The sequence below is a fragment of the Eleutherodactylus coqui genome, chromosome 4, assembly GCF_035609145.1.
Source record: "Eleutherodactylus coqui strain aEleCoq1 chromosome 4, aEleCoq1.hap1, whole genome shotgun sequence".
Taxonomy (NCBI): Eukaryota; Metazoa; Chordata; class Amphibia; order Anura; family Eleutherodactylidae; genus Eleutherodactylus; species Eleutherodactylus coqui.
In genome coordinates, this window is record NC_089840.1 from 107,422,714 (window position 1) to 107,438,168 (window position 15,455).

Consider the following 15,455-nt stretch of genomic DNA (forward strand, 5'->3'; position numbering starts at 1 on the left):
TGGTGACATTCATCTGTTTAAAAAACTTAGTTTACTATTGCTCCTTATTAAAGGATGCCTGGAAAAATCATGTTTATGAATTTCCCGCTCCGCATGCAAATGATGAAGATCATTCCGATGGGTGGGCTGGACTGTCTCCGCTGGCTGTAGTGCTTCCTATTAACCTGTCCCTCAATGGATGACATACTAGATCTCATTCATGAGTTTGAGGACCGGCGTATGCGTAGACGAACTCGCAGAATCTGCCCACAAAAAGGGACATATGATCTACAGATGTGCCAGTTTGTGAACTCACGGCGTATGAGATCTAGTACATCATCCAAATCACAGCAGCACAGGGGCGGGAAATGGGAAACACTACAGCCAACTTAGATGGTCCGTCCCACCCACCAGACTGGTCTCCATCAATTGATCACAATTTCTCCAGGCATGCTTTAATAAGGACCAATAACAAACTATGTTTTTGAAACAGATGAATGTCATCATTTTATCATCCTGCATGGTGTAATATGCTGAAAAATGAGAACAGGTTCCCTTTAACGAATTCACTAAAGAACCACCTCATGTGTTTAATATTTGGAACCTGCACAATAAATGCACTTACAGCCATGCTAACAATCCCTGGACGAGGATGCTTATAACATTAATAAAACTTACGGACTCATCCCTGATATCAGTTGTGCTTGGCTTTTTTATTTTCTATATTTCTTTTTCATTTTAGGATCGGGATATTCACCACTAGAAGATGATGAGGATGCTGCTTATGCTCGCTCTAGATATCGCTATGGAGGTGAATGCTTTGCTTATACTGCTTGCTAAAACAAAACTACTTCCTGCTTCACTAAGAAATGCTTACGAAATTGCTGAATTCTTGAAATGATGATTAATGACATACCATTTATTCATCGTCTTTATTAGGGTTTCTTCCATCTATTTCATTTACATTTTTGGTGTTTTTTCTCAGGGATCAAGCAACTAAAATTGGTATAAGTATGATTGAACTTGTGTATTAATAAATATTACTTTACAGAATTGTTAATGTTACTTTTTTCCTGGCATTTGCTTTCTAAATCAATTCAAGGGAAACAATCTTCACCTAATTAGGAATCTTCTCTGTAAGTGAATTTCCACCTTTTTATCATCATGTCATTTTTGGCCCCAAATTCTCTGTTGATTAATTTCTCGGTACAGCGGTAAGAGCTCTGTTTGTCAGATACATAACTTCAGGTCCTTAGCACAGACCTAGATTAGTTTGCTTACTGCAAACTGTCTTTTTATGTACAATGTTTAGATGGAACGATTACTGCTCAGATCATTCAAACGAGCGAAACTGAACAATAATCGTTCAATTTAAATGCGAGTCAATGACTGAATGACGAACGAAAATAGTGCGGTTCTTGTTCGGCATTCAGTTTCAGCCGGCATAAAAATTAGCGCCAACTTGGACATTTATCATGCAGTTTAAACACTGATCATTCAATCTTTCACATAGGAATGCAAAACACTAGCGAGAAGTGAACGAGAACTGCATGATTCTCAACGCAAATTATGCAGTCTAAACAGGCTGCCCGAGGGTGAACGAGCTGGTGAAGATGTCAGCAACTCATTCACTTGGGCAAACAAGAATTGTGCAGTTCTCGTAGCTAAAAGGGGCTTAACGCAGAATGTAGTAAGATTCTAAGTTCCAACAGCGGCTGCAGGTGGCTAGCATCTCATCGTTTAAAAAGGGATTTCTGCAACCGCCTGCGTTTTTAAAAAAAATTAGCATTTATTGTTAAAAATCGCATGTGGTAAAACATATATTAAAATGTGTACATTCACTTAAGGGCGCCTGCACACGAGCGGAAATCCCGCGGCGGGATTTCCGCTGCTGCAAGCCTGCATAGGATTGCGTTAACAAACTCAATCCTATGCAGACGGCCGCGGTTTGGCCGCGCGAAATCTTGGGTGGCAAACAAACCGCGGCATGCTCTATTTTTGTGGGGGGCTCACAGAGCCCCGCACAGAAAAATCACCCACCCGCCGCCGGCTCCGGTCTGCACATCAAACAGATGGAGCCGCGGGCGCAGGTGAGTATGCGCTGGTCCCTGCAGGCGCTCGGGTCGGGTCCCACAGCGAGAATCCTCGCCGCCGGATCCGACCCGCCCATCTGCAGGCGGCCTAAAGGTACAGTATCTCGTATTGTATGTTTTTGTAAACAGCAAATAAATTAGCAAAATATTACCCAAGCAGAGGGTATTAATAATATGTATAGTTACTTACTGTAACAGTTAGAAGTCCATCAAATTCAAGGACTCTAATAATATAATAACACTATTCTTAGTGCTATGTAACAAGGTTGTTTAGCTGTGATGGTATCTGAATTAGAAACCGTAGCCTTTGAAAATGTTACATGCTATAGTCACAAGCTTGAGCCAATACATATGTCCATTAAGTACAGTTCTTTATACAGGGTGTCTCTAAAGTAAGTCCCACTTTAATAAACTTATTACTTAGCAACCAATGTACATGAGAGGCTGCTTTCTGACTTATATGATGCATAGGGATCCCAGGTTTTATCCACATTATATCGATTCAATGTGAGCCCCGTGGGTAATGCTGCAAACATCAATACAGTAATCAAACCCTGCAATACTGTGCTTAACACGTCTGACAAACATCACAGCGTTTGCGAGTTCCTAGACTCTTATTCACAATTAATCAAGAATACGTGGCAAAGATGGCACGTAGGTTTTGTCCTTAATGTAGCTCAACAAGTAAAAATCATTCAGAATAAAGTTGGGCAATCATTGGGGCCACTGTATGAGGGCCTGGTCATTTCTTCCCACTCTTCCTATCCAGCATTGAGGCAATGCATCGTTGAGGTAGGCACAAACTTGAAGGTGAAAGTTGGGTGATGCACTATTCTGCTGGTAGATGTAATCACCAGAGCCATGATTCAGTTGCAGCATCAACTTATTTTCCAGCATGCCCAGATAGGAGAGACCTGCTTTTGGCTGCTATCATAATTTGATAATTACATGGTACTTCGAACTGACCAGGATGGAAATAAATAAGTGAACAGGAGAACTTATACATTCCGGCCAAGAGATGAGCATCCATCGTACTAGAGCAGATAACATGCTCTCCCTACTCTGACATTTCGTTCTGTTCTCTATTATCTGTTCCAGAATTTTCAGATTTTTAAATGAAAGGATGCATAACAGAGCAATTTATACTACACATGTTCCTCCTGTAGACATTAACAAGAAAACTAGATGTGACATCTAATCCCGAGGGATATAACAAGGAGAAATGTTCTTCATTTCTTCAGGCTGGAAAAGAGACAGTGAAAAAAAATCAGCATACTTATTATCTGTGATTGTTGTCAAAAGATGGAAAGATAGAATAGATTTATGGAATGACTGGTAAATAGGTGAATTCATGGATAGATAGAAAGATCAATAGATTTATAGATTGAGTGAATGGTAGAGCTATCTAAATAAAGTATAAAAGTTGGTGCAGTTTGAGTTGACTGAACTACAATGAGCTCAGTAGGGCTTGTCATCATAGCCACAGAGCACAAACTATGAATTTCAGCTGAAGCTAAATTCCAGATAAAGATATAAGTTGCAGAATATACTTCAATTCTATGATTATACCAAGGAAAAGGGACACATGAGTTTTCATTTTACAATATGTTATAATATACCGTACAAGCACCACCATTAGTTCCGCAGTGACAGCAGAGTATGCCTAGTTTTAAGAGTCTTGCTTCGTCCTTTTACTCTTTCGTCTCCCTGCCAAACACATTGCGTTTCTGTTAATACCCCACATATTCCCTGCCATCCAGATGTGCATCCAAACTAATTTATTGTTCTCCTGTAGAGATGAGTCAATTTGGCAGGCACTGAGTCTCTTTGATCACTGGCTCATCTCTGATGATGAAAAGTAGCACTTAAACTAATAGAATTCCCAAATATTTAAGCTCGTAAATTAAGTATCATTAAGTTTATGCTTTGATAAATGTAAATATATTCATGCAATTACCAGTTACAATAAAGATAAGCAACTTGTAAAGGTAAAGATTTCACTTCAATTGCAATATCACTACGTGCATCTTAAGATACACTTATATGCTAGGACACTTACAGCAATTTTTTAAAAGATTTACATTACCAGAGTCACTTACTGAACAGTGCAATGAAGCATAAAATCTAGGTTTATAGGGATTCATGCACGTGGACTTATTACTGCTTTGATCCATACAGAACCATAATAGGGCTCCAATAGAGAACTCTATTATACTTTGTGCAGAATTTGACATCCTAAAACCACTTGCCAACTCTCCTGCAATATTTGGGATGCTCCCAGAAAAAGGGGAGACCACCCAGGCTTCTGAAAGGGTTGGCAACTATTGCGGGTAGGTGGTAGACCTGCATTGGATAATATAGGCGATGTCCATCTTCTTTTCTGCTTCCTCATGTCTTGCACCCCAGAGTTGAACAAATCCAAACACTCGACACAAGGGAGCAGGAGGGAAAATGCATGCACTAAAGAAGAAATAAATACAGGGAACAGGATAATTAACATAATACATTATCTAGTGTAGGTCAGACAATAGGGGGAGGGTGGCAACAAATAGGGGCTTATTATTGTTGGGGCCACACATTTGGCTTATTACTATGCAGCTTATAAATGTGGAGGCCACAAATGGGGCTTGTTGTCATTGGGCCCACAGATGGAGATTAATACTACAGGGCTTATTAATGTTGGGGCCATAAGTGGAGGCTTATAACCATGGGAGCCATAAATGGGGACTTTGTACTGTTGGAGCCACACATTGGGGCTTATTACTATGGGGACTTATAACTTGGGCCACAAAGCAGGCATTATTATTTTATGGTGCACTTACTAATATGTGGAGGATATTGAGAGGAGCATTAGGAGTAGTTACATGATGTGGAGCCTGTGTAGAGACAAATTTTGGCTGAAAGAAGTCTTCATGGAGGTGTGGGCCAGATGAAGAAAAACAGCAGAAATGGACAAGCCCATACTTTATTACTGTGGTAACTGCACTGAATTTTCTGCTGCTCCCTAAATTCTCTTTGAAAGAAATTGGCAAGTATGATTAAATCAAAGGCACACAGAAGTATAAAAGAATTAAAGAAAAAACAGCTCACCACATCACTCCAATATGTAATTTGCCCAGAGAAAATGTGTTGATGCATGGACATACACTGACCAGAACTGTGTGTCCAGCACTGAAAAATAAAGAATAAAAGAACATTTTATTTAGGTAGATTGAAAGATCCTAAATGCAAACATAAAAATTCATAGCATCTACAATAGTGCCTAAAAGTTTGTGAACGCTTCAGAATTTGCCATATTTCTGCTTGTATTTGATCTAAAACTACACCAGATTTTCACACAAGTCCTAAAAGTAGATAAAGAGAACCAAATTAAACAGAAATATTAGACTTGGCCATTTATTTATTTATTTGAGGTAAATTATCCAATATGACAAGTTTGTGAGTGGAAAAAGCATGTGAACCTTTAAGGCTGGTTTACACGGGCCGATGATCGCTCAAAGATCACTCAAACGACAGTTTAAGTGACAGCTCTGAGCGATCATTTTGCATAAAAATTAATTGGTATTTTAGTAGCTTCCCAGCTACTTAAACACCAATTAGGTGTTGAAATGAAGCCTTCCCTGAAGGCAGTTAATAGCCCCAGGCTATTATCTGTGCTCAGATCCTTTGTTCTCCATGGGGAAACAATGCTATCAGCACTCCCCCCCCTTCCCCGTGGAGAACTGCTGATAAAAGTGAGTGATGATTTTTAGTTTGGACTCAATTTAATGATCAGCCAGCAGTGCCCGAAAAGCAGACAATGGGCGCACATGTACATACACCAATTATTGCTAAAACGATTGCCGATTAGCGATTTTTTAGCGATCATCGGCTGGTGTAAATGGGTCTTTAAAATTAGCAGATAATTTGAAGGTGAAATTCGAGTCAGGTGTTTTCAACAAGTAATAGCAAATTGTCTTGCAGCAACAAAGCCTAAAGGCCCATTTACACCAGCCGATGATCGCAAAAAAACCCGCTAATTGGCGATCATTTAAGCGATAATCGGTGTGTGTAAATGTGCGCCCATCATCCACTTTTCGGGCACTGTTAACTGATCGTTAAATTCAGTCCAACCTAAAAATCATTGCTCACTTTTACCAGTAGTTCTCCATGAGAAGAAAGGATCCGAGTGCAGATAATAGCCTCAGGCTATTAACTGAATTCAGGAAGGCTTCATTAGCATACCTAATTGGTATTTAAGTAGCTGAGAAGCTACTTAAATACCAATTAATTTTTATGCAAAATGATCGCTCAAAGCTGTCGCTCAAACTGTTGAATCGAGCGATCTTTGAGCAATCATCGGCCCGTGTAAACCAGCCTTAAGGCTAGTTTTACACAGGTGAGCCCAATATCACGTTTGTGCAAGTGAAATAACCCCGCGGATGCATGGTACTTTGTGTCAAAAATCCCTACCATCACTCTAGTAAAGTTGCGATCCAGCAAGTCTTTCCCATTGTTTTCAAAGGGAAACCTCGCATCGCACGCTGTGCAATGTGTTTTCTGGCCACATAGAAAACAATGGGCAATGCATTCCAAGGAAACGGCTAAACATAGGACATGCAACAATTTTTTCACACACCGTAATGCGGAAAAAAATGGCCCCATTCAAAAGAATAGGCTTCATATTCCTGCATTTTGCATTGTAAAAATCTTGCACGATTTCCATGGCCATGTTAAAGTGGCCTGAAGCTGACAGCTCTGTTGCTGAGCTCTCAAAGAAGAGGAAAATCTGGTCTGGCTGACCTAAAAAGCCTGGTACAGCAAGTCCCACCCACCTACAGCGCTATTAAGTGCTAACTTACTAAGCTGTTTGTAGGCTGCACCTTCTGTGTGGCAAATATAACTTTAATAGTGCCTCCAAATTGATTTAAAGTGGCTTATCTGCAGGAGAATAAACTTAAGGGTTTCCTCTCGACCACCAGAAGGGACTGCACTACCGGTCGGTCTTCAGCTTGCAAGCATGGAGGACATCATTTTGCACGAGACAAAATGCAAGGCAATGTTGCCCTTTAACAAAAAGAACAGCAGGGGTAAAGCACTGGATCTATATAATTCATGCCCCGTAGAAAAAAAGCCTTATTTAGTTAATAATGTGCCCTTTGACCCCCACAGACGAACAGGGATAAAGGAAGAGAAACAGGCAAAAAATAAAAAAGAGAAAGGAAGGATTCCTAGTTTGAGAGTCCTCTCCATCTGCCCAGCCTATCACAGGACAGAAAAAAACACAGTGCAGGTATGTGCTGGGTATCATTATAAAGAGGAGGGGGCATGGTCAGAAAATTACGTTTTTTAATTACTTTCATTAAAAATTCTATCTGCCCTACCAGTACAGAGGGGCAGGAATACTCAATGATTTTGATAAGGAAAGTTAGAAATCAAAGATCCAGAGAGCAAGTCTTCCTCAAGCAACAACATTGGCTCTTCAAAATAATACAAGGCACAGCAAGACAGGGTAGGTTCTTATAGGACAGATGTCAGACAGCAAGTGGTTACATTACAGAGATAATACACATCTCTTATACCCTCCTCTTTTTATGAAAACTAGAGATGAGCGAACGCGTTCGTCCGAGCTTGATATTCGTGCGAATATTAGGGTGTTCGGGATGTTCGTTATTCGTAACGAACACCATGCGGTGTTCTGGTTACTTTCACTTCCTTCCCTGAGACGTTAGCGCGCTTTTCTGGCCAATTGAAAGACAGGGAAGGCATTACAACTTCCCCCTGCAACGTTTAAGCCCTATACCACCCCCCTGCTGTGAGTGGCTGGCGAGATCAGGTGTTCGCCTAATATAAAAGTCGGCCCCTCCCGCGGTTCGCCTCAGATGCCGTGTGATTTAGATGAGGGACAGTGCTGTTTATACCGGAGCTGCTGTAGGGAAAGAATTGGTAGTTAGTGTAGGCTTCAAGACCCCCCAAAGGTCCTTATTAGGGCCACTGATAGCTGTGTGTTGGCTGCTGTTAGCAGTGGCATTTTTTTTTTCTCAAAATCGGCTCTGCAGAGCGTTGCACCTGGCATTAGGGACAGAAGTGCTGCATAGGCAGGGAGAGTGTTAGGAGTGAGTGTAGCCTTCAAGAACCTCAACGGTCCTTTCTAGGGCCATATTTATCCGTGTGCAGTACTGTCCAGGCTGCTGTTAGCTGTGCTGCATTTTTTTTGGGCTTCTCAAAATCGCCTCTGCAGAGCATTCCACCCTCCATTGATACTGCAGGGAAAGAATTGTATAGGCAGGGCCACAACACAGTTATTATTCATAGAATATACGCAGTGCTGCCTTTTGGTGGAAAAACAAGTGAAAACAAATCTATTTGTCCAGCCTCTGTCCGTCCTTACGGGCGGTGGACACGTGTGAGCTGCGTGAAAAACATTGCTAAATCATACGCACCCAGCTACGCTTTACTGCTGGCTTCGCCATTTGCTTTCCTTAATTGGGAAAAAAAATACCTGCTCTGCCAGAGTTATAATAACTCTGCTACCCTCACGTTCTGTGACACATTAGCAGGGACACAGCACAGTTATTAAACTTCTCATGTTCATTGAATATACGCAGTGCTGCCTTTTGGTGGAAAAACAAGTGAAAACAAATCTATTTGTCCAGCCTCTGTCCGTCCTTACGGGCGGTGGACACGTGTGAGCTGCGTGAAAAACATTGCTAAATCATACGCACCCAGCTACGCTTTACTGCTGGCTTCGCCATTTGCTTTCCTTAATTGGGAAAAAAAATACCTGCTCTGCCAGAGTTATAATAACTCTGCTACCCTCACGTTCTGTGACACATTAGCAGGGACACAGCACAGTTATTAAACTTCTCATGTTCATTGAATATACGCAGTGCTGCCTTTTGGTGGAAAAACAAGTGAAAACAAATCTATTTGTCCAGCCTCTGTCCGTCCTTACGGGCGGTGGAGACGTGTGAGCTGCGTGAAAAACATTGCTAAATCATACGCACCCAGCTACGCTTTACTGCTGGCTTCGCCATTTGCTTTCCTTAATTGGGAAAAAAAATACCTGCTCTGCCAGAGTTATAATAACTCTGCTACCCGCACGTTCTGTGACACATTAGCAGGGACACAGCACAGTTATTAAACTTCTCATGTTCATTGAATATACGCAGTGCTGCCTTTTGGTGGAAAAACAAGTGGAAACAAATCTATTTGTCCAGCCTCTGTCCGTCCTTACGGGCGGTGGACACGTGTGAGCTGCGTGAAAAACATTGCTAAATCATACGCACCCAGCTACGCTTTACTGCTGGCTTCGCCATTTGCTTTCCTTAATTGGGAAAAAAAATACCTGCTCTGCCAGAGTTATAATAACTCTGCTACCCTCACGTTCTGTGACACATTAGCAGGGACACAGCACAGTTATTAAACTTAGATTATTCATTCACTAGAGGCAGTGGGGCCTTTCGTTTTCCAAAAAGGGAAAAAATTATATTTGGCCTGCAGTCTTGCGCCAATTTATTTCCTGCCTGTGAAATCAAATCACTGGTAATACAGCATGCTGAGGGGTAGGGGTAGGCCTAGAGGACGTGGACGCGGCCGAGGACGCGGAGGGCCAAGTCAGGGTGTGGGCACAGGCCGAGCTCCTGATCCCGGTGTGTCGCAGCCGACTGCTGCGCGATTAGGAGAGAGGCACGTTTCTGGCGTCCCCACATTCATCGCCCAATTAATGGGTCCACGCGGGAGACGGTTATTAGAAAATGAGCAGTGTGAGCAGGTCCTGTCCTGGATGGCAGAAAGTGCTTCGAGCAACCTATCGTCAACACGCAGTTCTGCGCCGTCCACTGCTGCAAATCCGAATCCTCTGTCTGCTGCTCCTCCTTCCTCCCAGCCTCCTCACTCCACTACAATGACACCTGCTCAGGAGCGGGAACACTCCCAGGAACTGTTCTCGGGCCCCTGCTTAGATTGGGCAGCAGCGGTTCCTCTCCCACCAGAGGAGTTTATCGTCACTGATGCCCAACCATTCGAAAGTTCCCGGGGTCCGAGGGAAGAGGCTGGGGACTTCCGCCAACTGTCTCAACAACTTTCTGTGGGTGAGGAGGACGATGACGATCAGACACAGTTGTCTTGCAGTGAGGTAGTAGTAAGGGCAGTAAGTCCAAGGGAGCAGCGCACAGAGGATTCGGAGGAAGAGCAGCAGGACGATGAGGTGACTGACCCCACCTGGTGTGCAACGCTTACTCAGGAGGACAGGTCTTCAGAGGGGGAGTCAAGGGCATCAGCAGGGCAGGTTGCAAGAGGCAGTGCGGTGGCCAGGGCCAGGGGTAGAGGCAGGGCCAGACCGAATAATCCACCAAGTGTTTCCCAAAGCGCCCCCTCGCGCCATGCCACCCTGCAGAGGCCGAGGTGCTCTAAGGTCTGGCAGTTTTTCACAGAGACGCCTGACGACCGACGAACAGTGGTGTGCAACCTTTGTTGCGCAAAGCTCAGCCGGGGAGCCAACACCAACAGCCTCACCACCACCACCATGCGCAGACATATGATGGCCAAGCACCCCACAAGGTGGGACGAAGGCCGTTCACCGCCTCCGGTTTGCACCCCTGCCTCTCCCCCTGTGCCCCAACCTGCCACTGAGATGCAACCCCCCTCTCAGGACACAGGCACTACCGCCTCATGGCCTGCACCCACACCCTCATCTCCGCTGTCCTCGGCCCCATCCAGCAGTGTAGTTCAGCGCACCGTTCAGCCGTCGCTTGCGCAAGTGTTCGAGCGCAAGCGCAAGTACGCCGCCACGCACCCGCACGCTCAAACGTTAACCGTCCGCATAGCAAAATTCATCAGCCTTGAGATGCTGCCGTATAGGGTTGTGGAAACTGAGTCCTTCAAAAGTATCATGGAGGCGGCGGCCCCGCGCTACTCAGTTCCCAGTCGCCACTACTTTTCCCGATGTGCCGTCCCAGCCCTGCACGACCACGTCTCCCGCAACATTGTGCGCGCCCTCACCAACGCGGTTACTGCCACGGTCCACTTAACTACGGACACGTGGACAAGCACAGGCGGGCAGGGCCACTACATCTCCCTGACGGCACATTGGGTGAATTTAGTGGAGGCTGGGACAGAGTCAGAGCCCGGGACCGCTCACGTCCTACCCACCCCCAGAATTGCGGGCCCCAGCTCGGTGGTGGTATCTGCGGAGGTGTATGCTTCCTCCACTAAAGCACCCTCCTCCTCCTCCTCCTCCTCTGTCTCGCAATCAAGATGTGTTAGCAGCAGCATGTCGCCAGCAGTCGGTGTCGCGCGGTGTGGCAGCACAGCGGTGGGCAAGCGTCAGCAGGCCGTGCTGAAACTACTCAGCTTAGGCGATAAGAGGCACACGGCCCACGAACTGCTGCAGGGTCTGACACAGCAGACCGACCGCTGGCTTGCGCCGCTGAGCCTCCAACCGGGCATGGTCGTGTGTGACAACGGCCGTAACCTGGTGGCGGCTCTGCAGCTCGGCAGCCTCACGCACGTGCCATGCCTGGCCCACGTCTTTAATTTGGTGGTTCAGCGCTTTCTGAAAAGCTACCCACGCTTGTCAGACCTGCTCGTAAAGGCGCGCCGGCTCTGCGCACATTTCCGCAAGTCCCACACGGACGCTGCCACCCTGCGCACCCTGCAACATCACTTTAAGCTGCCAGTGCACCGACTGCTGTGCGACGTGCCCACACGGTGGAACTCTACGCTCCACATGTTGGCCAGGCTCTATGAACAACGTAGAGCTATAGTCGAATACCAACTCCAACATGGGCGGCGCAGTGGGAGTCAGCCTCCTCAATTCCTTTCAGAAGAGTGGGCCTGGTTGGCAGACATCTGCCATGTCCTTGGTAATTTTGAGGAGTCTACCCAGGTGGTGAGCGGCGATGCTACAATCATTAGCGTCACCATTCCTCTGCTATGCATCTTGAGAAATTCCCTGCAAACCATAAAGGCAGCTGCTTTGCGCTCGGAAACGGGGGCGGGGGAAGACAGTATGCCGCTGGATAGTCAGGGCACCCTCCTGTCTATTTCTCAGCGCGTACAGGAGGAGGAGGAGGAGCATGAGGAGGATGAGGAGGAGGGGGAAGAGACAGCTTGGCCCGCTGCTGACGGTACACCGGCTGATTGCCTGTCATCCTTTCAGCGTGTATGGCCTGAGGAGGAGGAGGAGGAGGAGGAGGATCCTGCAAGTGATCTTCCTAGTGAAGACAGCCATGTGTTGCGTACAGGTACCCTGGCACACATGGCTGACTTCATGTTAGGATGCCTTTCTCGTGACCCTCGCGTTGCACGCATTCTGGCCACTACGGATTACTGGGTGTACACACTGCTCGATCCACGGTATAAGGAGAACCTGCCCACTCTGATTCCCGAAGAGGAAAGGGGTTCGAGAGTGTTGCTATACCACAGGACCCTTGCGGACAAGCTGATGGTAAAATTCCCAGCCGACAGCGCTAGTGGCAGAAGGCGCAGTACCGAGGGCAAGGTAGCAGGGGATGTGCGTAGATCGAGCAGCATGTACATCCCAGGCAGTGCAACAGTCTTTAAGGGCCTGGTCAGCTTTATGGCTCCCCACCAAGACTGTGTCACCGCTCCCCAGTCACGGCTGAGTCGGCGGGAGCACTGTAAAAGGATGGTGAGGGAGTACGTAGCGGATCGCACGACCATCCTTGGTGACGCCTCTGCCCCCTACAACTACTGGGTGTCGAAGCTGGACATGTGGCCTGAACTAGCGCTGTATGCCCTGGAGGTGCTTGCTTGTCCTGCGGCTAGCGTCTTGTCGGAGAGGGTGTTTAGTGCGGCTGGGGGAATCATCACAGATAAGCGTAGCCGCTTGTCAACCGACAGTGCCGACAGGCTAACACTCATCAAGATGAACAAAGGCTGGATTTCCCCAGACTTCTGTTCTCCACCAGCGGACAGCAGCGATACGTAAGCAATACGTAGGCTGCACCCGCGGATGGAAGCTACGTTCTCTCTCACCATCCAAAACGGGGACATTTCTGCTTCATCAATCTGTGTCTAATATTCCTCCTCCTCCTCCTCCTGCTCCTCCTCCTGAAACCTCACGTAATCACGCTGAACGGGCAATTTTTCTTAGGGCCACAAGGCTCACTCAAATAATTTTTCAGAACAATTTTTATAAGTTTCAATGCGCTTAAAAGCATTGGAACTTTAACTTGAACCAATTTTTCGTTACACTGGGCTGCCTCCAGGCCTAGTTACCACTTAAGCCACATTAACCAAAGCGATTAATGGGTTTCACCTGCCCTCTTGGCTGGCCATGGCCAATTTTTGGGATGTACATTAGTACTGTTGATACAGCAATTTTTGTGGGCCCTCGCCTACAGTGTAATCAAATTAATTTTTAGGCCACCTGCATTACAGCTGACGTTACCTCAGCTGTGTTGGGCAATGCAATGGGATATTTTTATGTACCGCCGGTGGGTTCCAGGGAGCCACCCATGCTGTAGGTGCACACTGAGTTTTTAATACATCTGTACACTTCTAAAGAACCCGTCTGACTGGGGCATGCAGTGTGGGCCGAAGCCCACCTGTATTACGCACGACATTACTACCTCAGCTGTGTTGGGCAATGCAATGGGATATTTCTATGTACCGCCGGTGGCTTCCTGGCACCCACCCAGGCAGTGGGTCCACAGGGAGTTTAACCTACATGTGTCCACTTGTAAAGAACCCCAGTCTGACTGGGGCATGCAGTGTGGGCCGAAGCCCACCTGCATTAAGCACGACATTACTACCTCAGCTGTGTTGGGCAATGCAATGGGATATTTTTGTGTACCGCCGGTGGGTTCCAGGGAGCCACCCATGCTGTAGGTGCACACTGAGTTTTTAATACATCTGTACACTTCTAAAGAACCCGTCTGACTGGGGCATGCAGTGTGGGCCGAAGCCCACCTGTATTACGCACGACATTACTACCTCAGCTGTGTTGGGCAATGCAATGGGATATTTCTATGTACCGCCGGTGGCTTCCTAGCACCCACCCAGGCAGTGGGTCCACAGGGAGTTTAACCTACATGTGTCCACTTGTAAAGAACCCCAGTCTGACTGGGGCATGCAGTGTGGGCCGAAACCCACCTGCATTAACCCTTTCCAGTCCACTGTGTGACCTGTGAAGACATTAGGGTTTAAGGCTGTACAGCTCCGTTGTTGGTAGACGTCCGTCGGGGTTCTCTTACTGTATATTGCCAGCCTCTCTGCTGTCGGAGCCTATCCTACGTGTCAGCTCATGCAGTACTGGCTTTAGCCAGCATATAGCGCCGTTGTATAACAGCAGAAAAAGAGTAAGCCCCCTAGGAAAACCATATACAAATTGGATTGGAAAGGGTTAAGCACAACATTACTACCTCAGCTGTGTTGGGCAATGCAATGGGATATTTCTATGTACCGCCGGTGGCTTCCTGGCACCCACCCATGCTGTAGGTGCACACGGAGTTTTTACTACATCTGTACACTTATAAAGAACCCCAGTCAGACTGGGGCATGCAGTGTGGGCCGAAGCCCACCTGCATTAAGCACGACATTACTACCTCAGCTGTGTTGGGCAATGCAATGGGATATTTCTGTGTACCGCCGGTGGGTTCCAGGGAGCCACCCATGCTGTGGGTCGACAGGGACTTCACAATAGGGAGTTGTACCTGCCTGTGTCTATGAATTAAAAAGCCCGGTCTGACTGGGGCATGCAGACACCTTGACAGAATGAATAGTGTGTGGCACATAGGTTCCCCATTGCTATGCCCACGTGTGCAGCTCCTGATGGCGGTGGCACAGGATTCTATTTCTCATTGCTTCTGTACAGCATTGTGGGCTATCGCTCCGCCACTTTTAAAGAGGGTCGCTGCCTAGCCGTGCCAACCTCTGCAGTGTGTGCCTGCGGTCCCTCGTCATGGCAGACGCAATTCTAAATAGACATGAGCGTGGTGTGGCATGAGGGCAGCTGAAGGCTGCCCAGGGACACTTTGGTGTGCGCTGTGGGGGGGGAGGGGGGGCGGTTGGGCAGCATGTAACCCAGGAGAAGTGTCAGTGGAGTGTCATGCAGGCAGTGATTGTGCTTTGTTGGAGGTAGTGTGGTGCTTAGCAAAGGTATGCCATGCTAATGAGGGCTTTTCAGAAGTAAAAGTTGTTGGGAGGGGGGGGGGGCCCACTCTTGCCGGTATTGTGGCTTAATAGTGGGACCTGTGAACTTGAGATGCAGCCCAACACGTAGCCCCTCGCCTGCCCTATCCGTCACTGTGTCATTCCCATCACTTTCCTGAATTGCCCAGATTTTCACACATGAAAACCTTAGCGAGCATCGGCGAAATACAAAAATGTTCTGGTCGCCCATTGACTTCAATGGGGTTCGTTGTTCGAAACGAACCC

General features: G+C 46.7%; 1 protein-coding gene across 2 annotated transcripts in view; it reads left to right on the plus strand.

Moving 5' to 3' along the window:
• Positions 1–15,455, plus strand: part of SRPX (sushi repeat containing protein X-linked) — a 156,767-nt gene that overhangs the window by 51,468 nt on the left and 89,844 nt on the right. Inside the window, exon 2 of one of the 2 annotated variants that reach the window (XM_066599952.1) lies at positions 722–790. The exons of the other annotated variant lie outside the window; for it this stretch is intronic. Coding sequence (XP_066456049.1) covers positions 722–790 — 69 coding nt within the window. The remainder of the gene's footprint in view (positions 1–721; positions 791–15,455) is intronic. 2 annotated transcript variants of the gene reach the window in all.